The 24,887-nt window shown below is 44.1% G+C and overlaps 1 protein-coding gene across 4 annotated transcripts in view; it reads right to left on the reverse strand.

Moving 5' to 3' along the window:
* The window catches only part of KIZ (kizuna centrosomal protein), a 194,446-nt gene that overhangs the window by 124,624 nt on the left and 44,935 nt on the right, over positions 1–24,887 (reverse strand). For 3 of the 4 annotated variants that reach the window (XM_073672453.1, XM_073672452.1, XM_073672454.1), the window contains 2 exons: positions 5,979–6,624; positions 4,092–4,353 (listed from right to left, as the gene is read on the reverse strand). In XM_073672453.1, the coding sequence (XP_073528554.1) occupies positions 4,092–4,353; positions 5,979–6,624 (908 nt within the window). Of the gene's footprint in view, positions 1–4,091; positions 4,354–5,978; positions 6,691–24,887 lie in introns of all 4 variants that reach the window. The other variant, XM_073672455.1, reaches the window with a different exon arrangement.

Genomic DNA, 24,887 nt, shown 5'->3' on the forward strand with positions numbered 1-24,887 from the left:
AAACATCAGCCAGAAAGTATTGGTACTGAGTTGTGGTCTGTGGTCCCCACGTGCAGAGCCACTCCTTTATTGAGGGTGTCTTGATAATTGCCAATAATTTCCATCTATTGTCTATTCCATTTGCACAACAGCATGTGAAATTGATTGTCAGTCAATCAGTGTTGCTTCCTAAGTGGACAGTTTGATTTCATAGAAGATTGATCTACCTGGAGTTATATTCTGTTGTTTAAGTGTTCCAGTTATTTTTTTGAGCAGTGTATATTTTTGCCTGATAAAGAGACTATTACAGCCTCGAAACGCGTAGCAAATAAAAATACTTTTTCAAGATCACTCCTTTGTGGCATCAGTTTCTGGGCAGCGCTATCGATCACCCATTCCCATCATCCGTCATCCAATCTAAATTCCCTATCAGTATGTCTTTGGAGTATGGGAGGAAAGTCATGCAGACATGGCGAGAACATACAAACTTCTTGCATATGTTGTCCTTGGTTGGACTTGATCCCAGTGCTGCAAAGCAACAGTGCTAAACACTGAGCCATCATGTTCAGTTGTTGATACAAATTCAGGAGCATCTTTTCTTAGAACTTTGCTCTGTGCTGTTCCTCTGTTATTCACCCTGCAAATTTATGTATAAATTGAAAATTAGGTGTTACCAGTCGGAGTGTGCCCCTACACATTTCAATTAGTGCTGAAAGTGTTAGATTATGTAAAAACACACCCTTCTGGCAACAACCAAACAATCAATTTATGGTCAAATTTCTAGAAGTGGTACCAGATGATCAGAACAACACAGAGTTACACAGTGGCTTGCAAAAGTATTCACCCCCCTTACCATTTTTTGTGTTTTGCTACCTCACAACCTGGAATGTCACTGTCACTACACGAGAATCAGCCTCCAGGGTTTATTATAAAATAAAGGAGACATTACCAGTGTGATATGTAATGGCCGCTCTCTGCTCTCCTGGCAGAGCTGTGTGTGGTTATAACTGACACATCAGCTACAGTTTTCATCTCAAAGGCAGCTAGTGCTGCAATATTGTTGCAATACAGCAGAGCTGTGAGAGCTGCAGCTGAAAACGTGTCTGTTATGAGACAAAGTTCAGTTCTACTGTTCAGTGTTCGTTACATGTCTCACAATAGTAAGTCCCCCTTTCATTTAAAATAATTTCTGGAGGCAGAATCACAGGGAGATCAGTGTGCAGCCCAGTCCTGAATGTGGATTTCTCTGGAATAAGACATTGGATCGCAGATATCAAGGTATCATGTTATTAATCTTCCTATGACCTACATGCCCATATAGACATCTTAGGAGGGCTGATCCTACTGACAGATTCCCTTTAACAGCTGAACCCTCGGGTTCTGGCGATAAGTGTGGCAATCATCTTCCCAACTTGGATCTCCCTTGCCTGCTCTCCTAGATTTTGTATTCATTAGATAAACGTTCACCTATTAACACACTTCTCCTTTAATCTTTTTGGCTCCATGTATATATTTATGCTGTAGATACCATATTATTGAGGCATTTCTGCATTCTATTAGGAATTGTATGTGTTTCTTCCTTGCGCATATATCCTTATATCACTTCTTGTATACTTGGTTTACTTGAGCTAGGTGTTTTTTTTAACATATATATTACATATATATTACATAGCTCTAGGGGCTAGCTTTACTAAATCTGGGGACTGCCTTCTGTGGGCTGTGACTAACACTAGATAATGGTTAGACACACAATGGTCTGTTTCCACTATTGTGTATTTTAATTGACTGACTATTGTCCGTCTTGGCCTTCTATCGGTTTACATATTTGTATGAAATGTGCTTACTGAAATATGGGCATTTACTCAAAATTTGTGCATTAATTTTTTATTGAGACGTTTATTTAAAGGGAACCTGTCACCCCCTGGGACTTATCTGACCTACTAACATGGGCATACAGGTGATAGAAATGTGAATCTATACTTACCTGTATGCCTCATATTAGAGGTCGCGTTGCTGTGAAATTGCTTTTTATTCTTTCAGGTATCTGATGCTTGCAGGCCAGGGGCCCCCCCAAGATATCCCCGACTCCTGTATTAATTATAATGTTTCCCCCCTTCCCTGCATGTCACAGTGCCCTGTGCCGTGCACAATTCCCGCTCCTGCGCACATCTTCCTCCCTTCTATGCTCATAAAATAGAAGGGATCTTATGCGCAGGCGAGTCACTGTGACTTCCGCTCCAGTTACCTCTGGCGTGCGCAACACGCATATGGTTCCTAACGATGACGATGCAGGGAGAGCACCTTAGTGTTGCGCACGCCAGAAGTCACAGTGACTCGCCGGCGCTCAAGATCCTTCCTGTACAATGAGCATAGAAGGGAGGAAGAAGGGCGCAGGCACGGGACTTGCGCGCGACACAGGGCACTGTGACATGCAGGGGAGGGGGAAACATTATAATTAATACAGGAGTTGGGGATATCTTGGGGGCCCCGGGCCTGCAAGCATCAGATACCTGAAAGAATAAAAAAGCAATTTCACAGCAACCAGACCTCTAATATGAGGCATACAGGTAGGTATAGATTCACATTTCTATCACCTGTATGCCCATATTAGAGGTCTGATAAGTCCCAGGGGGGTGACAGATTCCCTTTAAAGCAGGTGTGCACAACCTGTGGACCGGGGGCGACAAGCGGCAAGCAATATCCTTCTGTGCAGCCCTCAACTATCTGCATAGTGTCTGTATTTTTTATGTCATGTAGAAGACTAGTGTTGCGTAGCACCGTAGTGATGGACAATTATGAATGGCGTGCTGTGGGGTCATTTCTGGGCCAGCCATATTTGGGCAGAATGGGCGAGTCCTGACTCCAATATGCACAAGAGCTGTGATATTCATTGTAGTTTATAGAAATAAGGAAACACTCGACTGGTCAGCATCTGGCATATATCACAATGTAAAGGACTGCAAGCCCATAAGAAGTGTACCTTCCTTATCAGTGGGAGCCCTATAAATGGAACCAGCACCTATTAGATATTTATGGCACATCCCTTCTGAGACATTCAATACTATTGAAAGTAATACTTTTGTACTATTGCGGCCCATTGGTTTGGTTCGATCTGACAATGTGGCCTTTGTGCCCAAAATGGTTGTGCATAGCTGATTTAAAGAGAACCTGTCAGCATGATTTAGCAGTGTAAAGTAAAGGCGTGGCCATAATGGTGCTTTTATACAGATTAAATCGATACCTTTAGTGAAGAAATCCGCTCTGAGGTTGTTCATTACCCGAAAACTTAAAATGTGGATTAATTAGCTTTAGGAGCACAGGGCCAGGACTGTGGGTTTTCAGCTCCTGCCCCGGCCCTTCCGCCTGTCTTTGGTGTCACTGTTTTGTGAGTGATCAGCTTCCTGTTTGAAATTTTGCGCCGGTGCCGTTTTTTGCTGCGGGCGGTGCGTGCACAGACTGAAATTCCGGCTGTCCTCAAAAAAAAAATGGTGCCAGTGGCATCGCTTGTGCAGATTTAGATCTCAGCTCAATTAAATCTCTAAAGGACATTATTGAACTGAGAACTCAATCTGCGAATGTGGCACCACTGCCCAAATTGTTCTGAAGACTGCTGGGAGAAACAGGAGGCAGGTCCCTCACAAAGCAGTGACCGGTCATACCAACACCAGAGACAGACGGAGGGACCGGGGCAGAAGCCGAACACCCTACCCACAGTCCCAAACAGTAGACTACGCTTTTCTATGCAGAGGTATCTCATAGATTATAGTGAATGTTTACAACATGAGGAATGTCTGAAAAAGAATCTGTGTGCACAGAGCCTAACCTTCACTTTACTCCCGATGGTAAAATGTGCACTTTTATGTTTTGATAATGGATTTTATGTTCTCATTATGTAGAGCAATTTGTACAGTCAATGATTCACCAGCGCTCCTTACTGGAGAAGCTTGTGGTTTCGAGTCGTCCTTATAATACCCAGAAGCTAGATTTCCCTGGTAAAGTTAGCCATTTGCGGAGGGTGTCTGCCGTGGGATGCAGGACAATAAGCTTATCACCCTGGCAGAGAATATCTGTGACCCCACAAACCCTTTACGTAAAAATTATTTTGGACTTACTGACTAATTGAAGAGATTGATGAAGAATCCTCATATGAATTATGTTCTGGGGAGCTTATTAACCTCTTGCATGTCTTCTTATCAGATGCCGGAGTTTCCTCCTCAAGTTCATTTACTTGTTGTTCTACTTGATTTTTTTTTCCATCACTAACGTCCAGCAGATCTTCAGCAGACAGGTCATCAGATTCAGTAATGGACACCGTGAGGTCACTGCTGCTGTCAAAAACATCACTGTCTTCCTTTTTTGAGGCTGGATGAGAAGCTGTAGAGACCAAACAATAGCTGGACACTACTTACATTCAACAGTTAGACATTTTTGGTCAGGGTACACAAATCTAGATCCCCGGAAAACTCATGAAACATGTTACTATCTACGTGAGTCAACAGAGCAGAGTGTGAATAGTAGAATAAACGCTCCAAACTGAACTTCAGGTATAGAAAACCCTTTGATTAAACCATTTCAGCAACTAAGGTGAGGCAGTGCTGACTTGGCAACTCCAAGAGCCAGGGAAGAAAGTGAGGAAGGAAATATACTGAGCAACAAAACTTTACTTATGTGTGATGGGTTTTAAAAAGGTTCAAATCTACATGGGACAGAAATACTGCAGATTTTCCATCCAGATTTGCAAACCAAAAATCCACAGAAGAATAAAGTAAGAGCAAAGTGGATGAGAGTTGATGAAATTTCAAAAAAATATTTTTGCCGATTGGCAGCAGATTACACTTATTGAGGATTGCCTTTGCAGACTGGTTTGGTAGAACAAAAGTTCTGCATTCAGAGATTTAACCAAAAAAACAAACTATAATAACCACCCCTGAGCTTCCTAACAACGCTCTCTTATGCCCATTGGTTCCTGATATTCAGGACCCAGCAATGACAAGTCGCCACGTGACTGCTGTGTCCAATCAAAGGCTTTGTAGGTCCCATATGAAGACAAATCAGGAGGAGGTGTCATGTAGAAGGACCAGAGAGGATCAGGGAAGCACTGCTGCCATGAAAGCAAGCATGGTTTTTTTGTTATATACACACACACGTGCTCATCTGTTTTTAAGGGAACAAAATGTGCGCCATTCTTAGTGAGGATTTATCATTCTGATTTCCCTGCACATTATTTTTGGGATTGCTGCAGAAACTTTCAACGTCTCAACGTAACCAATTTGTACATTGAAGAGGAAATGCACAAAATTCCAACCTATAGTGAAACAATTCTATCCACTGTCTTCTCAAATAACCGGAGATTTCTTCACGAGCAAAGTCCATGCTTCTGCCTGAAAAAGCTATCTACCATAGCTCAAATGCAAGTACTATCAAGGTGAACAAACAGAGGGATATAAAAACAAATTGGGTAATCTTAAACTCTACAAAATGTACGTTTACTACACAAATCAAACAGGCCACCATCCATAGACATAAGACAAACTACCAGAGACATCAGTCTAAAGTTCTACAAGACTTCCAGAGGCAACTGTGAGGAAATACAGCGTGTTCTTCCTATGGATGATGCCTCCTTGGGGCAGGGTCACTTTTGCAGGTCATAATATAGTAGTTGAAAAGCAAATAATACAACTTGATCCCAGCGGGACAGATAGAAAACTGAAATTTTGTGCGGAGCACTGATAATTTATTTTTAAAGAGGATAAGAAAAAACTAAAAATTTTCAGTATATAAATATCTAAAAAAAAAAAAAAAAAAACACAACATACAATATCAAATAGGCAAACTCATCCAAGAAACAAAACCTAAGCATGAGAACAAATGTTTCTTCTGCTTCACTGTCACTCAGAAGATTACCTGCTGCAGACCAAGGACAATAAAGAACATATCAAAGAAAACGGAAAATAGTATAGGATAAAGGAAAAATAAATATATAAGTGAAGGCGTCATACCTGACAGATTTTCACAGGCGCTCCAGTTATCTGATGTTTGGTTATTTATGTAATCACAGGCATCAGGTGGAGATCCAGAGGGGCTCGCGTGTGTAAATCTCTCTTCATTAGGAACCAGCCTTTCATACATCAATGAATCTTCCACCTTGTTGCCTGGGCTGTCATTCTGTAAATCCCCTGTTCTGTTCTCTGGACTTAATCTTTTCAGAGTCTGTGAGCTAAGTTGTGCAGATTGCCTGCTTTCAACTAAATGTTTCCTAGCACTGTGAGTCTTGTCGATCTCTGCGCGGTGTGTTCTCGCATCCTCAGAAGAAGCGATGGATGTGACCGGCATTTTTTGACTAATCTGGAAGGATGATGTCTCCCCATCTATTTTGTCAGGCTTATTTAAGCACTGAGTATCACTATTAGCTGGTACTACACAGCTGTCTGTCACATTGCTGTTTATTGCTGCCTGTCTGACTGAATGTGGGTCAGAAATAGAAAAGCTCTTTGTGGGCTGGGGAGATTTCCTCTGTGTAAGGCAATGTTCAATGCTTGAGTTGGCTGACATTTGGCGGCCCATGAAGATTGTTGCTGGATGATAGATTCTTCTTGACATGTCGGCGCTTGTGTTAATTTCTGCCTGTCGTGAAACTTGCGGCATCTGGAAAATAGAGGTTGTGGGGCTTCAAGAAAGAATTGGATGCCGAGAAATTGTTTTTCTTTCCTCCTTCAAAATGGAATATATTTTGTTTCAAACACAAGTATTAAAATGCTTTTAGGATGCTGGATAAAGATTCTATACTATTCGGTAAAGGGCACAGAGTTTTACGTTTTATTTTCTCACCTAAGAAATACCCACAAAAAACAAACCAGAGAATTTATTATTCATTTTGAGACAGTTTTTGAGATATTCAAAATTCAAACGACGGCGTGTTACATACCAACACTAGAATTGGTGACTTTTTACTTTCCCTCCTACTTTTAAAAAAAGTATCGGGATCAGTGGGTGGGACACAGCAAGGGACATGGAAAACAGCCCCATAAAAGGATTACATTTAAAACCAAATTGGCATAAATCTACAATTATTAATAGCAGGCATAGATTTCATTTTCTGGCCTTACATGGGTTTTCCATGGAGATAATATTGATGGTTATCAGACACCGGCTAAGCCTTCCATAGCATAACTAGCAGCTTAAGACACTACTGGCAGTAGATTACCTCCCTCAAGAGAAAAAGGATGTGAATGCTGAAATTCAAGGTGCTTATTTGCCCCGATATCTGCCATCAATAAAAGATCGAGTCACTCATGTACATTAGGTCGTCTGCTGGCACATCTCCGCATCCTCCAAGCTCTAGACAATGCCCCTGACGAAGATTGGTCCGAAACGCGCGTTGGGTCGGACACACATGAAGGTTGCAGACCCCCTCTATATTGTTGTCTGTCTTAAAGGGTTATTCCCATCTCCAAGATCCTATCCCAATATGTATTAGTTGTAATAATAATAATATTAGCAAATACTTCCAATTAGAAAGGTAGTATAGTTTTTCTGATTCACTATGTCTCTTTCTTCATGCGCAGGCATTGCAGTGTCCATGGTTATGACCATCAGCAACTAGCTAACAAACTGTCACTATATTAGTGGTCATAACCATGGATACCTAAGGTCCTGCAATGTCTGCACATGAGGAAAGACACAGAGAATCAGAAAAACTGTATTGCATTTCTAATTGGAGGTATTTGCTAATATTATTATTATTACATCTACTACATATTGGGATAGGATCTTGGAGATGGGAATACCCCTTTAAGGTATTGTGTTATTTACAACCTCTGTCAACATGTAAAATCTCTATTACGGTTTGATGCCTGGATCATCTCGACACCATGCCACTTGGCTATAATGGAGGGGGTACAAATACAAATATATATATATTTATAGTGTAGAGTACCATTATGTAGGTACCCATTGATGGATATAGATATCTGCTCCTTCCTAGTGCGCCCCCAGGTGCATATGTGTGCTGTACATCTGCACTTTTCTTGTCTCCTGTACCTGTATTTTGTTAATAAAATTTGTTATGTACTTTTGAATCAAAATTTGGACTTGTGATCGTTTATCCTCTTTCCCTCTTATATCTATATTTGCCGATTTGTCCTTTATAGGTCCAATTCAGGGTATCATTATTGATAAATTCTATTATCCAATTAGCTGTATATTTCTATCTTTTTTTCTTGAGCAATTTTTTACTAGACAAAGATATGTCGTTACCTCTACAAGGAAGCTCTTTACATACACATGCAGAATTTCTGCTATTAATGTAATATTTTACATGTGTTCCTTATGCAAGTATGAAGGGCAAACATCACAAAACAAATAACTGCAAATAAAGTCTGGTTTTACTTGCCAAGTCATGTGGCAAAGCCCTTTAAAGGAAATCTGTCACCAGCTTTTTTGCTATCCCATCAGAGAGCAACATAATGTAGGGGAAAAGACCCTGATTCCAAAGATGTATCACTTATTCAATTGCTTGCTGTAATTTTGATAAAATCACTGTTTTCTCTACTCAGAGCTACCAGTTCACTGCATGCTAAGCTCTGTATAACTCTGCCCACACCACTGATTGCCAGCTTTCTGTGTACATAGGCACAAAGCTGTCAATCAAAGCTGGGGGAGTGGTTGGACTACCTGGAAGCAGATCTACAGGCCATCTAGTGATAAAACAGTTTATCAATACTACAGCAAACAGCCCAGTAAGTGACACATAGCTGGAATCAGGGTCTCTGTCTCTACTTTATGCTTCTCTCACATTAGGTGGCAAAAGTTTGGGGACATATTTCTTTTAAAGGATTAATATAGACCTCTCCCATTCATCAGTCACTTGTCTGTTAAGGCTTATGATTGGCTATGACAGTCAGGTGACTGGAATGGGAAGCCATTAAATGGTGTCCATGAAGTCCCTTGATTGCTGCAATAGAGTATAAGCCATTTCTATGCTGTACTGGTTTTTCTCTTAGGAATAGAAATAAGGCTTATATTAACAGATGTTTCATTTTGGTTGCTATAGGTCTGTCCAGGGACAAGTGTACATCACTATTGTTTGACAGTTGACAGTTTTAATTCATCATTTTACAAAAAAAAAACCTTTAGGCTGTGTGCCCACGATGCGTTTTTTAAGCATTTCAGCAGCGGCAATTCCGCTGCAGAAACGCTTAAAAAACGCTTGGTAGAAGGCCTGCCATGTTCCCCAATGATAATCCGCATGGGCTGTGCACATGCTGTGGAAATTTCCGCTGCGGATTATCATTGCGGAAAAAAACGCAGCACTACCAATCATTTTGCAGAAGCATGGCGTTTTCGCAGCCATTGACTTGCATTGGAACGCATGGAATCCGCATCACTGAATCTGTACATGCGGAATCCAAGCATTTCAATGTGTGGATGGTACCCGGGTGTGGAGGACAGGAGACTCTCCTCTGGACCCGGGTACCATAGAACCTGTAAAAAAAGAATAAAATAAAAAATAAATATTATACTTACCTTCTGATGGCCCACGGAGTGCTTATCTTCGCTTGCTGGCAGATCGCGGTGAACTGAAGAACCTGCGCTGACGTCATAGTCATGTGACGGCAGGTCCTTCAGTGTAGTGTACCACGAGCTGCCGGCAAGCCAGGACGGATCGAATAAAGACTGCCGGGGCCATCAGAAGGTAAGTATAGATTTATTTTTTACCATTCTTTAAGGTCACACTATATAAATTCATGCCGGTTGCATGGATTTACATAGTCTGACCAAGTTGTCAAGCACTTTCCAAGTGATGCTAAAATCGCTTGAAAGAACGCTTCACAACCGCATGTCACTGGCAGGAAAAACTTTTTTTCTGACAGGGAGATGCAGAAACGCTCAGGAAAAATCCGGAGCATTTCCGCATCGTGGGCACATAGCCTTAAACACATTTAATACAGTGGATGTAGTTAGAAAGAGTTTCCCAGTTTTGCAAAACCCATGCACTTTACTCACTCTGTTGGGTCCAGAACAGAGTTTCTGCCACTGCTCTCAGTGTCAGTTATTGACATCACATCGACAGCACTGCAGCACCTGAAAACTGGGCTCAGCGACTCAGGATGGCTTGTGCTGTCGACTCAGGCAGACATTAAGGTGAGTAAAGCACAGTTTGTTTTTCTAAAAAATAATATATATGCCTAGTATTAAAAACGCACACAGATGAGGCTTGGTTCGAGCACCAGTCACACACATATGTGTGATGCACAGTGTATGGCATAAAGTCTATAAATGACGCTCATACATACATACAGCACTACATACTGTATTTTTTGGATTATGAGATGCACTTTTCTTCCGAAATGGGAGAAAATGGTGGTGCGTCTTATAATCTGAAAGTAGCTTACCGGGCGGACGTGGGGGCGGCTGTGGTGGAGCGGGGTCCCAGGAGGCAGGGTCGCTGCTGCAGGAAGCTGGTGGCGGTAGGAGTGGGGCAATACTGCGGGCACCGGGCTGGGAGGAGGGGGTGTTCCATGATGCAAGGAATCTGCGGGCCCTGGGCTTTCACAAAATGTCTGCCGCCAAGATCTCAATTTGCGCATGCGCCTCTGGCAGCCATTCTCCCGAAGTCCACCGCACTGAAAAGGATGGGAAGTGTGGGGACTCCAAACGTTTTGTGAAAGCTTGGGGCAAGAAGACTTGCACCTTGGAACACCCCTCCTCCCAGCCCGGAGGCGGCAGCATCGCCCCACTCCTGCCGCCGCCAGCTTTCTACAGCAGCGATTCTGCCTCCTGGATTCATTGTGCTTTAAAATGGCCTATCAGTATGATTTTCCAGGACAGTACAATTTACGCAATGCAAACTTGCATAAAGCTTATTTTTTTATTAATTAACCCCTTCACAACCTATGACATATTCGGACGTCCAGGTCGCCTGGTATTTACCGACCTTGAACATATGGATAGGTCATGGTAATTTTGCACGCACAGAGGCTGTGCGCACAATCGCTGCCGGGTGTCAGCTGATTGGGACAGCTGACACCCAGCACTCAGTGTCAGGAGCGGTGCCGCACTGCTCCCAAAACTTGAACTCCCTAAATGCTGCAATCGCAGCATTTAGAGAGAAGGCAGACGGAGGGAGCCTCCTCTGCCCTTAAATCAGCGCCCCCCATCATCGCGAGGGCTCTATCGTTGCTATGGCGACGACATCCGGGTCACCAAAGCTAGCAAAGTTGATACACCATGCTCAGAGCATGATGTAGCAAGTTTGTCTGTCAGTGCAGCGCTGATAGTTTGTAAAGCAGAGGTATGCTACTGCATTCCTAAGCTACACAAGTGATCAGCCTGCAAAAAGTAAAAGTCCCTTAGTGGGACAAAGTAAAAATAAAATTAAAAAAAAAAACTGTAAAAATATAAAACAAAAAATAATAAAAATAAATAAAAAAGTACACATTTGATATATCCGCATACAGAACAACCCGACCTATAAGGCTATGTGCCCACGTTGCAGAACTGAAGCATATTTTTTACGCTTCTCCCTGGCGGGAAAATCGCATGCGGATATTACATGCGGTTTTCCCGCCAGGTAGAAGCGTTTGTGAGGCGTCTTTGCATGCATTTCCGCATGCGGGTTATCAAGCACTTCTCCAAGGGATTTTAGCATCACTTGGAAAGTGCTTGACAACTTGTTCACACTATATAAATCCATGCAACCGGCATGGATTTATATAGTGTGACCAAGTAATAGTTAAAAAAAAAAAGAATCAGAATGGTAAAAAATAAAGTTTATACTCACTTTCCGATGCATTCTCTGCCCCGTCCGGAGTCTTGAGCGGCTCACGCTGTTGTGTGCAGGACCTGCGGTGAAGTCATTGAGTCATGTGATGGGTCACATGACTCAATGACATGGCAGGTCCTTCAGACAACAGCGCAACGGAGGGAAAACATCAGAAGATAAGTATAAACTTTATTTTTTCTTTTTTTTACAGGTTCTTTGGTACCCAGGTCTGGAGGAGAGTCTCCTCTCATCCAGACTTGGGTACCATCCGCACATTGATTCCGCATGCGGAAAAGCAAAATTAATGAACCTGCTGCGGATTTTTGACCGCAGCATATACGCTGCGGAAAAATCCGCAGCATGGGCATTGACATTGCGGAATGCCATTGGGGACCATGGGGTGCGGATATACATGCGTTTTACAAGCGTTTACGCTGCGGAAATTCCGCAGCATATACGCCTGTAATACGCAACGTGGACACGCAGCCTTAAACTGTCCCCCTAGATAACCCCATTAGGGAACACCGTAAAAGAAAAAAACAAAAAATGAGGCAAAAAACTATGCTTTATCATCATACCGCCAAACAAAAAGTGGAATAAAATGTGATAAAAAAGACTAATGTAAAAAAAATTTTTTCAATAAAATAGTTTTTATTGTGTAAGTGCCAAAACATAAAAAATATATATAAATGTGGTATCACTGTAATTGTACTGACCTGAAAAATAAAGCTGCCTTATCAATTTTACCACCTGCGGAACGACAAAAAGATCCTAGTTACTTACCGGTAACGGGATTTTACAGAGCCCATGACAGCACCACCTGAGAGAGGGTATCCGCCCACCAAGGACAGGAACCTACTGAATAAAAAGGCGGTACCTCTCCTCCGCATCAGTTTTTTGTTTCAGAGCATGAGAGGGCCTCCGAAGACAGGTTAATACATAACCACCACCTCAACATATGTACTAAACACCTTAAAAAAAGTGCACACCACAGTGATAAAGGGGAGGGAATTAATAGGGTGCTGTCATGGGCTCTGTAAAATCCCGTTACCGGTAAGTAACTAGGATCTTTTCCCCTTCTCCCATGACAGCACCACCTGAGAGATTTATAGAGATTAAATACCAGAGGGAGGGATCACCGCTTGCAACACCCTTCTACCAAAGGACAGATCAGTAGAAGAGGAAAGGTCAAGACGGTAATGTTTGTAAAATGTAGCAGGGGATGACCAAGTTGCCGCCTTACATATAATGTCGATGGGCACATCCGCCTTCTCAGCCCAGGAAGCAGCTACCGCTCTGGTGGAATGGGCCTTCAGGTTCTCAGGAACCGGCAGATTGCTAGAAGAGTAGGCTAAGGTAATAGTATCCCTGACCCATCTAGCTATGGTCCCCCTTGTAACCTTAAGTCCTTTCCTAGCCCCCTGAAAGGATATAAATAAAGCGTCACTCTTTCTCCAGGCTTTTGTCACTTCCAAATACTGGACTAACACCCTCCTAACATCTAAGGTGTGAAGCTTATATTCCTCAGAATCCCTAGGATTAGGATAGAAGGAAGGGAGAGTGATTACTTGCGTCCTATGGAACTTGGAGGCTACCTTTGGAAGATAGGCCGGGTCTGGTCTTAAGATTACTCTATCCATACATACTTGAGTGAATGGATGGTTAACGGATAGTGCGTGTAAGTCACTGACTCTACGAGCTGATGTCAGGGCCACCAATAGCGCAGTCTTTAAAGTTAAGATTTTTTCTGAAACCTTCTCTAAGGGCTCGAAGGGAGGTTTGGTTAATGCTTCCAGAACTAAATTAAGGTCCCAAGGAGGCATTCTTGGAACAGGAATAGGTCTGGATCTATGACAGGCTTTAATAAATCTAATGATCCATCTATTTGCTGCCAAGTCATAATTATACAGTGCCCCCAGAGCCGATACCTGTACCTTAAGAGTACTGGTGGCTAGTCCCATGTTTAACCCCTTCTGGAGAAATTCTAGTATGGCCTCAATAGGAACCCTCCCTTTGGCAGACTGACCAGAGGTAGACAAGAACTTAGCCCAGGTTCTACCATAGATTCTAGTTGTTATCGGCTTTCTACTTGCTAGAAGGGTAGTAACAAGATCTGGAGAAAACCCCCTTTGCGTCAATAGCGACCTCTCAAAATCCAAGCCGTCAAATGCAGGCCCGCTCTTTGGGGATGACAGACTGGGCCCTGCCTGAGGAGATCCGGGATGTCCGGAAGAACCCATGGATCTGCTTGGGACATTCTCTTCATCCAAGTGAAGCATGGTCTCTTGGGCCAGAACGGGGCGATCAATATAACCCTGGCCCGTTCCTCTCGGATCTTCCTCAGGATAGTAGGGATCAGTACTAAAGGGGGAAAGGCATAAGCTAGAGTGAAATCCCACTGAATCTGCAGCGCGTCCACCGCAAACGCCCCCTCTTTTGGATTCAGGGAGCAAAAGGTTTCGGTCTTCCGATTGTGTCTGTTTGCAAACAGATCTATCTGGGGCTGTCCCCACCGATCCACAATCTGCTGAAAAACGGTTGGATTCAACTCCCACTCTCCTTGTTTCAAGATGTGACGACTCAAGAAATCGGCCTTTATGTTCTCTTCCCCTTTTATATGCAGTGCCGAGAGCGTAACCAGCCGACTCTCGGCAAACCTGAAGATCTGATCCGCTATTAACATCAGAGGGAGAGACCTGGTACCCCCCTGATGATTGATGTAGGCGACTGTTGATCTGTTGTCTGACATTATCCTGACGTGAGGACCCTGAAGAACAGAACTGAATTCTTTTAGCGCGTTTCTGGCTGCCAACAGCTCTTTCATGTTGGAAGAGAGGCTTGTCTCGCTGTCCGACCAGAGGCCTTGTACAGAACGATCCCTTAGGTGAGCTCCCCAACCTTCCGCACTTGCGTCTGTTGTAATTGTATCCGACACCTGGAAGGTCCAAGGAACCCCCAAAGATAGGTTGACCGGAGATGTCCACCAGTCCAGGGAGCTGATCACAACATCTGGAAGAGATATTTTCCCATTCAGGCGACCTTTGAGCCGCCTGTCCGCTGCCAGAATCTCCTGTTGAAGACATCTGGAATGGTGCTGGGCCCACTGAACCGCCGGAATGCAAGACGTCATTGTACCCAACAGAGACATTGCACTCCTCAGGGTGATGGTCGGATTGCTGACAATCTGAGATGTTAGGGATCTGATCTTCAGTTTCTTTTCCTCTGGCAGAAGACAGGTTTGGTTATCCGAGTCCAGAATGAGACCCAGGAAAGACTGAACCCTCTTTGGTTCCAGCCTTGACTTCTCCAGATTTAACAGCCAACCTAGGCGTCTTAGACTGGCCATGACGTCCGCCAGGGCTAGAGCACAGAGTTGACTTGATCTGCCCACTACTAAGAAGTCGTCCAGATAAGGGATGACTAAAATATCTCTTTCCCTCAAGTGCGCTGTGACCTCCAGAATGATTTTTGTGAAGACTCTCGGCGCCATGGAAATGCCAAAGGGAAGAGCTGCGAACTGAAAATGCCTTACGTGCCTGCCGAATTGTACAGCTACTCTTAGAAACTGTTGATGATCTGGCAAAATCGGGACGTGGTAGTAGGCGTCCTTCAGATCGAGGACGCACATAAAACAGTCCGGAAATAACATCTTTATGGCTGATTTTATTGTTTCCATCTTGAAAGGCCTGTAGATTAAATGGTCGTTCAGTCTCTTTAAGTTCGCAATGGTCCTGAAGGAGCCGTCCGGCTTCTTTATTAGGAAGAGGGTCGAATAGAATCCTCTTCCTTGCTCGGGTGCAGGTGCTTCCACCAGAACTCCTTTCCTGAGCAGAGAGAGAACTTCCTGCTGTAAGGCTATCTGTTCCGCTAAACCTCTGGGGGCTGATATTTTGACAGTGTTCTTGGGCCTGCTCTTGAACTTCTTTCCAGCTACCTTGGTCTCTGGGAGCTTTACTGCGGCTGTATTTTCTCTTCCGAAAGGAACTGTTAAATCGGGAACCAGACACCGTGGGAAATCCATGTTTTTTGTCTGCGGCTTTATCTAGGATGTCATCTAGACCTTTGCCGAACAAGAAGTCCCCCTCACAAGGGATGGAGCACAGTTTAGACTTTGACTGCACATCTCCTGGCCAGCTCTTGAGCCATAGCGCCCTACGGGCTGCATTAGAGAGGTTTGCAGACCGGGCAGCCAGCCTAACTGAATCTGCCGATGCATCTGCCAGGAATGCAGCCGCTCCCTGCACAAGAGGAAGGTCTGATAGAATCTTCTCCCTGGACACATTCCCCCTGATCTGGTCTTCCAATTGTTGAAGCCAGATCATCATAGATCTAGCAGTGCAGGTCGCTGCTACTGCCGGTTTAAGGGCCCCTGCTGACGACTCCCAGGTTTGCTTAAGGAAGGACTCCGCTTTTTTATCCAGCGGGTCTTTTAAGGCTCCTAAATCCTCAAAGGGCAGAGTAGATTTTTTTGAAGATTTTGAAATGGCCACGTCAATCTTAGGGGTTTTGTCCCATTTAGCCGCATCCTCATCCTCAAAGGGGTACCTCCGCTTGGAGGATGACGGCAGCTGACCCTTCCTCTCCGGTTTCTTCCATTCCCTTTCTATCAGAGATTTAATCCTGTCATTGACCGGGAATGAGCGTCTCCTCCTTTGGTCTAAGCCCCCGAACATAACATCCTGGACTGTTCTGGGCACTTTGGTATCGGTAATACCCATAGTCCCTCTGACGGCTTTAACTAGTCTCTCAGTATTATCAACCGAAAAACAAGGTCTGCCCCCCCCATTATCATCCGAAGACTCCGATGACGATGAGGAGTGATTAGAGGAGGAAGGCAGTTCTCTCGTAAAACGGGACTCCACTGATTCCTCTGATTCTGAAGAAACTAGTTTTCGCTTCTTCTTTTTGAGTGAGGTTAAGCCTCTTAAAGACTCTCTGACCTCTGTCTGGATTAGATCCTTTAATTCTAAAGAAAACCTGGGGGACTCCTCTGCAATGGTTTTCTGAATACAGTCTGAGCATAGGTTTTTGGCATAGGAGGTGGGAAGACCGATTTTGCATAAAGCACACTCCCTGTTTTTATTTTTAGCACTACACTTCTTCGCCTCCTGCCCCAAGAAATAAAAGGAGAAGAAGGAGGAAAAGAGAGAGAGAGAGAGAAGAGCACATTATTCAAGGTGAGACTTTCACGAAGATCACTCACCACACTGCCGTTCAGACTAGGGTACCGGAGGCGGTGGTTGCCGTTCACATGAGGGCTCCCATCTGGCGGAGGCGGACTGACGAAGTCTTTTCTGACCAGTCTTGCCGGAACTCGTACGCCCCTCACTGCTGTGACTTTGTCGATGGGAAGATTCCCGTTCCATTTGTTTGAGCTGCTTGCGCTGCTTTGATGGCTGTGGCTGCTGCTGTACTTCCTGTGGCGGTGACAGCTGCTGCCCAGGTGACTGCGGTTCCTCATTCATCATGGCGGGGATGCAGACACCGCCATCCTGATTGCTCCCCATCCTTAAAAGCAGTAGGGCTCCACCTCCTTTAGGCTCCTCCCCTTCCGGCAGCGTGCTCATCTCTCTTTTTCTTTTTTTTTTTTTTTAAATTTTAGCCAGCTGGCGTGCTACCCGCAGATCCACCTGCCTCTGCGCGTGCGCAGCCCAGCGGCACCCGGTGCGCTTGCAGCGGGATGACAGCTTCCCACCCGCGCATGCGCAGACCCGGTTTCCGGCGCACTCCGTGATAGGGCGCGTCAGCACCCCGCGCGTGCGCAGCCCGGACTTCCGGCGCGCTCCGTCACAGGGTGCGACGCGACCCCCACGTGCGCAGCCCGGAAGACCTGCCGGCCGGCGCGCTCAGTTCATCTTTGCGAGGCGCAGACCCGGCCGCAGGCCCCGGCGCACGCGGGGAGGCATCCAAAGGAAAACAGCACCTCCTCCCCACACGCAGACCCGGGCAGCAGCCAGACGGGCTGGGAACAGGGACCATCTGCTGCTTCCACGGCCTCCAGGCCGCACCGTCCATAATCCAGGTACGTGAGGTACCACCTGGTGAGGCTCCCATCAGGGACAGGAACCAAAACTGATGCGGAGGAGAGGTACCGCCTTTTTATTCAGTAGGTTACTGTCCTTGGTGGGCGGATACCCTCTCTCAGGTGGTGCTGTCATGGGAGAAGGGGAAAAAAATAATTCCTGAATTGTTGGTTTTTCTTCATTCTGCCTCCCAAAACTCGGAATAGAAAGCGATCAAAAAATTTCATGTACCCAAAAATGGTACCAATAAAAACGTCAACTCGTCCCACAAAAAACAAGCCCTTACATGACTATCGGATAAAATATAGAAAAATTATAGCTCACAAAATATGGCGATGCAAAAACTTGTGTTTGCAAAAAGCGTCTTTTAGTGTGTGACAGAAGTCAAACAGCCAAAAACCCGCTATAAATCTGGTATCGCTGTAAGAATAACGTCATCTAATCAACCACACGAGGAAAAGGCGAAAAAAAAAATAAAAACAATTCTTCATCTGCTGTTGATTTGTTCATTCTGTCTCCCAAAGATCACAGTAAGGATCGGCTCACATTTATCCTGCGCTCTGCGCTTACACCAAGGTTTTCGTGTAAATCTCTGAAATATGTGATTCAGACGGAACCCCAGGTGGAAAATTCCCTATAATGAGGCAGATGTAGGCACTGTGGACGCCGTCTGCCCTGTGATCCGACAGTGTCCATCTTTTTAAGTGTGCATAAAAGCACCGTTGGCCACAGTTTTGTGCACATCTGAATCACGTCACTTGGAGATTTAAATAGAAACCCAGATATAAGTTGTGGTAAAGCGACGTGCTCGGCTGTATGCGGAGGTAGACAAGTAACACTGTCTGTTTAAATTTTCAGTTGGTTTATTACGTGGCATAAAACATAGGCCATCTGGCATAACGGCAAAACAAACTAAGAAAATGTCCAGCAAAGTCCTTGCACCGGCCAGGGTCCGGCCACTCAGGATCAGCAAACAACCCACCCGGTTCAGCTTAGCACAAAACAACACAAGCTGTTCTCTCTGGAGCTGGCCTCCAGATACTGACCAACACCTGAGTGTCAGGGCTGGCTATTTAAAGCCCAGACACTCCCCTGATTGGAGGGATGGTGGATAACGTCCCTCCCTGCACTTTGTTATCCACTGAAAACATTCCCTTATAAATGTGGTTCTATTAACTCTCTCTGCACCTTCTGTGCAGGAGAATTCACATGTTTTCACATCACTGAGGCTAAGTGTCTCAGCGACACATACCTCCCTTCCGACACATTACCAGAGACTTTGTCATAAAGTACTCAGCATAGAGTACTGGACAAAATGTTATATAAAATGTTCCAAACAAAAGCTTGAACTGAAACCACAAAAGAAGCCCTCACTCAGGGTTGTCATCTGTTATCGGAAATATAGGGGGCTTCCACATTACTGGTAGCACAAAGGATTTGGAAAAGCGCTATGGCTCCTCGCCCTCCCAAAGAAATCCAGTGAATTCTGCGCTCCAAAATCCAAATGCTCTCCTCCCTTCTGAGCACCAGTGTGTCTAAACCGCAGTTAGCGTGCACAGTTCTGTAGCGATGAGAGCCTGCCTAATTTACGGCATGCCTGTCTCCAGAAGCATAAGCTGAGCATTAAGTACTGGTCGCTACAACATACTGGTCACTACAACGGCTGTTTGCAATTCTCATTCAGCAACATCCGCTGCTGCTTGTTTCTGGAAAACACCCATGGAGTTAAAATGGTCACTACACCTGTAGATAAATTTACAAAGGGGTATCATTTCCAAAATGGGGTCACTTAAGGGGGGATTCTGCTCTTCTAGCACTTAGGGGCTCTGTATATGTAGTCTGCAAACTATTCTAGAAAAATCTGCTGTACTGTACAGCCACATATGGGGTATTTCTACATTCAGCAGAAATTGTGAGAAAAAATTTTGTGCCATTTTTACCCATTTCCCAGTGTGAAAATGTAAAATCCGAGGCCAAAACATAATTTTGGTGGTAAAAATGTAATTATTTTTTTCTTCACTGTCCAATGGTATACAATTCTGTAACCCACCTGTGCTGTCAATATGATCACTGCACCCCTAAATGAATTCATTGAGAGGTGTAGTTTGTAAAAATAGGGTCTCTTATAGGAGGGTGGTTTTGCTGTTTTGGCACCTCATGGGCTCTGCCAATGTGGCATGGCACCCTCAAACCAGTCCAGCAAAATTTGAACCCCAATGTGGTGCTTCTTCCCTTCTGAGCTTTGCACTGTGCCTCAAAAGAAGTTTTCGACCACATATGGGGTATCAGCGTACTCAAGAGAAATTGCACAACAAATTTTGGGGTCCATTTTTTCCTGCTATCCTAGTGAAAATTAAAAAATCTGAGGCTAAAACAACATTTTTTTCGGAAAAATATACATTTTTTTCATTTTCACAGATCAACGTTGTAAAATTATGTGAAGCACCTGTGGGTTCAAGGTGCTCACCGCACATCTAGATAAATTCCTTGAGGGGTCTAGTTTGCAAAATGGGGTCACTTGTGGGGGTTTTCCACTGTTTAGATACAGTACAGACCAAAAGTTTGGACACACCTTCTCATTTAAAGATTTTTCTGTATTTTCTATGAAAATTGTACATTCACACTGAAGGCATCAAAACTATGAATTAACACATGTGGAATTATATACTTAACAAAAAAGTGTGAAACAACTGAAAATATGTCTTATATTCTAGGTTCTTCAAAGTAGCCACCTTTTGCTTTGATGACTGCTTTGCACACTCTTAGCATTCTCTTGATGAGCTTCAAGAGGTAGTCACCGGAAATGGTTTTCACTTCACAGGTGTGCCCTGCCAGGTTTAATAAGTGGGATTTCTTGCCTTATAAATGGGGTTGGGACCGTCAGTTGTGTTGTGCAGAAGTCTGGTGGATACACAGCTGATAGTCCTACTGAATAGACTGTTAGAATTTGTATTTTGGCAAGAAAAAAGCAGCTAAGTAAAGAAAAACGAGTGGCCATCATTACTTTAAGAAATGAAGGTCAGTCAGTGCGAAAAATTGGGAAAACTTTGAAAGTGTCCCCAAGTGCAGTTGCAAAAACCATCAAGCGCTACAAAGAAACTGGCTCACATGAGGACCGCCCCAGGAAAGGAAGACCAAGAGTCACCTCTGCTTCTGTGGATAAGTTTATCCGAGTCACCAGCCTCAGAAATCGCAGGTTAACAGCAGCTCAGATTAGAGACCAGGTCAATGCCACACAGAGTTCTAGCAGCAGACACATCTCTTCAACAACTGTTAAGAGGAGACTTTGTGCAGCAGGCCTTCATGGTAAAATAGTTGCTAGGAAACCACTGCTAAGGACAGGCAACAAGCAGAAGAGACTTGTTTGGACTAAAGAACACAAGGAATAGACATTAGACCAGTGGAAATCTGTGCTTTGGTCTGATGAGTCCAAATTTGAGATCTTTGGTTCAAACCACCGTGTCTTTGTGCGATGGAGAAAAGGTGAACGGATGGACTCTACATGCCTGGTTCCCACCATGAAGCATGGAGGAGGAGGTGTGATGGTGTGGGGGTGCTTTGCTGGTGACACTGTTGGGGATTTATTCAAAATTGAAGGCATACTGAACCAGCATGGCTACCACAGCATCTTGCAGCGGAAAGCTATTCCATCCGGTTTGCGTTTAGTTGGACCAGAATTTATTTTTTAACAGGACAATGACCCCAAACACACCTCTAGGCTGTGTAAGGGCTATTTGACCAAGAAGGAGAGTGATGGGGTGCTACGCCAGATGACCTGGCCTCCACAGTCACCATACCTGAACCCAATCGAGATGGTTTGGGGTGAGCTGGACCGCACAGTGAAGGCAAAGGGGCCAACTAGCGCTAAGCATCTCTGGGAACTCCTTCAAGATTGTTGGAAGACCATTTCCGGTGACTACCTCTTGAAGCTCATCAAGAGAATGCCAAGAGTGTGCAAAGCAGTCATCAAAGCAAAAGGTGGCTACTTTGAAGAACCTAGAATATAAGACATATTTTCAGTTGCTTCAGCTTCGCCAAAGAGGGCGGAGGTGGGGAAGAATGGAGTGTGGTAAAGCCCATCAGACAAAATCATGAAGAAGTTGTGGCATACCTAACACCAGAAATGTTATTCTAAGCAGGGACTTGAGTAGCATTCCTGGTAGAGGTGCATGCCTAATTAGTTAAGGGGCCCCCTAATGAATTAAGTACATCTTACCGCAGCCCACCCATCATTAAAACTAGCATGCACCATGCGAGACTTAAAGGGGTTTTCCCACAAACAAAAGTTCATTTTAAAAAATTTCTGTGTCTGATCGTGTAAGGAACATACCACATCTCCTGGGCAGGGGAGGAAGCAAAAGAGTATACAGACATTACAGCAGGGGATCGCAAAGGATTCATTTTGTGAGGTAAAGCATTTCCCTTCCTGTTTTTAAACAATATTTTACCTCACCACTGTCAGACACAGACAATTTTTAAAATTAACTTTTGTTCGTGGGAAAACCCCTTTAATGAATCGCCCCCTAAAAGTCTAGTTTTCTTCCCTTTTATTTAAAAAATATGTATATACAGTGGCATGCAAAAGTTTGGGCACCCCTGGTCAAAATGACTGTTATTGTGAACAGTTAAAGGGAACCTGTCACCAGGTTTGACCGTTATCAGATACGGCCACCATCTTTCAGCCCTGATATACTGCATTCTATGATGCTGTATAAATGCCCCCAATCCGAACTGCAAGACAAGAAAAAGACCTTTTATTATACTCACCTGGGGGAAGGGAGGAGCAGTCCGAGTGGCGTCAATGATCTTGGGCCGCTGCCTCTCTTCTTCTTTCGATGCCATCCTCCTTCTTTCTTCATGTGGATGATGCATCCCTATATCATCCACACAGTCACTCCGGCATCGCGCTCCTGCGCAGGCGCACTTCTCTGCCCTGATGAGGGCAGAGCAAAGGAATGCAGTGTGCGGGCGTCTGGAAAATTCAAAGGGCCCTGATGCATGCGCACTGTAGTACTTTGCTCTGCCCTAGTCAGGGCAGAGAAGTGCACCTGTGCATTAGTGCGCTGCCGGAGCGACTGTGTGGATGACATAGGGACGCGTCATCCACACAAAGCAAGAAGGAGGATGGCATCGCAAGACGAATGAAGGGAGGCGCTGGTCCAAGACCAGAGACACCCATCGGACCGGACCGCCCCTCAGGTGAGTTTAATAAAAGTGTTTTTCTTGTCTATCAGGTCAGATCGGGGCTTATATATAGTATTATAGAATGCAGTATATCAGGTCTGAAAGGTGGTGGTCATATTTCATATTGGTCAAACCTGGCAATAGGTTCGCTTTAAGCAAGATGAAGATGAAATGATCTCTAAAAGTCCTAAAGTTAAAGATGACACATTTCCTTTATACTTAAGGCAAAAAAAAAAAATTATATATTTTACATACATATATATATATACACACACACACACACACACACAAACACACAAGTGCTTCTCACTAAATTAGAATATCATCAAAAAGTTAGTTTATTTCAATACAAAAAGTGAAACTCATATTATATAGAGTCATTACAAACAGAGACAAACAGAGTGTGTCAATGACAGCCTTCTGGACATCTGTGAAGTCAGCAGTGTTCCTCATGATTGTGGAGCCTACTGAAACAGACTAGGGGGCCTTTTTAAACGCTTAGGAAGCCTTTGCAGGTGTTTTTTGTTAATTATTCTAATTTACTGAGATAATGACTTTTGTGTTTTCATTGGCTGTAAGCCATAATCATCAACATTAACAGAAAAACACTTGAAATAGATCACTCTGTTTGTAATGACTTTATATAACATATGAGTTTCACTTTTTGCATTGAAGAACTGAAATACATTAAATTACTTACCGGTAATGTGATTTTCCTGAGCCCATGACAGCACCACAACGAGAGAGGGGATCCGCCCTATCAGGACAGGAAGCCTACAGAATAAAAGAACAGCGCCTCTCCACCACCTCAGTTGTTTACAGAGCATGAGAGAACACTACTTAAAAGTTATATATCCCATGATTTTTCCTTCTACACACCACGTGAATCAAACACCACAAAGGAAATGAAGTGATCAACTTCTACCAGTGATGGGAGAGAATACAAGGGTGCTGTCATGGGCTCAGGAAAATCACATTACCGGTAAGTAATTTAGTGTTTTCCTATCACCCATGACAGCACCACAATGAGAGATTTACAGAGAAAAAAACTTTAAAGTCAGGGTGGGACTACAGCCTGTAGAACATTTTTCCTAAGGGAAAGGACAGCAGAAGATCCCAGGTCAAGCCTATAGTGTCTATAGAAGGTGCAAGGTGAAGACTGAATCGCAACCTTACAAAATGCTTGATGGGGACATCCACTTTCTTATTGCTCCGCCATGGATTCCCCGGATTAGCACAGAAAGTAGGGTGCACAATTTCCTGACTTCTATGGAAATTGGAAGCCATCTTCGGAAGATAGGGTAGCTCCGGAACCGGCCCATCTTCTAGGTTCTGTATAAACAAAAGATTAACCGACAAAGCTTGAATGTCACTAACTTACCATGCTGAAGTCAGGGCGACCGGGATAATAGTCTTTAATGTGAAGACCCTGAATCCATGGGTTCAAGCGAAGGCTTGTTAGAGCCGTAAGCACTGGATTCAGATCTCAAGGCGCCATCTTTGGACTGAAAATGGGCCTAGATCCAAAGCTCACTTTCACAATCCTTGCTTATTCAATGCAGGTCGGACACTGTTCCAGTAGTCTAAGGCTAAAAAGGTCCACTTGCAATTCTCTTCCTCTTTATATGAGGTGCTATTAAAGTTAAAAGGTGAGACTTCGCCATCTGAACTGATTAGACATAAGTGTCATTAGGGATCGTGGCAGAGTTCCTCCATAATGGTTTACGAAAAATAAAGCTACTCTGTTCTATGACAAGACCTTTACATGGTGACCATGTATAGATGAATGGAGCTTTCTTATATACTGCCTAAAGCTTCTTTAAGTTAGAGGAACCGGGTCTTTAGAGGCAGCCCACGGGTGTGTACCCGTAACCAAGCTACTACTGGAATGTAGAAGATTACAGTTATTAACAGCAATATTGCCCTGTTCAGAGTTG

This window comes from Phyllobates terribilis, unplaced genomic scaffold (assembly GCF_046119375.1).
Source record: "Phyllobates terribilis strain yellow unplaced genomic scaffold, ASM4611937v1 Scaffold_3__8_contigs__length_932513732, whole genome shotgun sequence".
NCBI lineage: Eukaryota > Metazoa > Chordata > Amphibia > Anura > Dendrobatidae > Phyllobates > Phyllobates terribilis.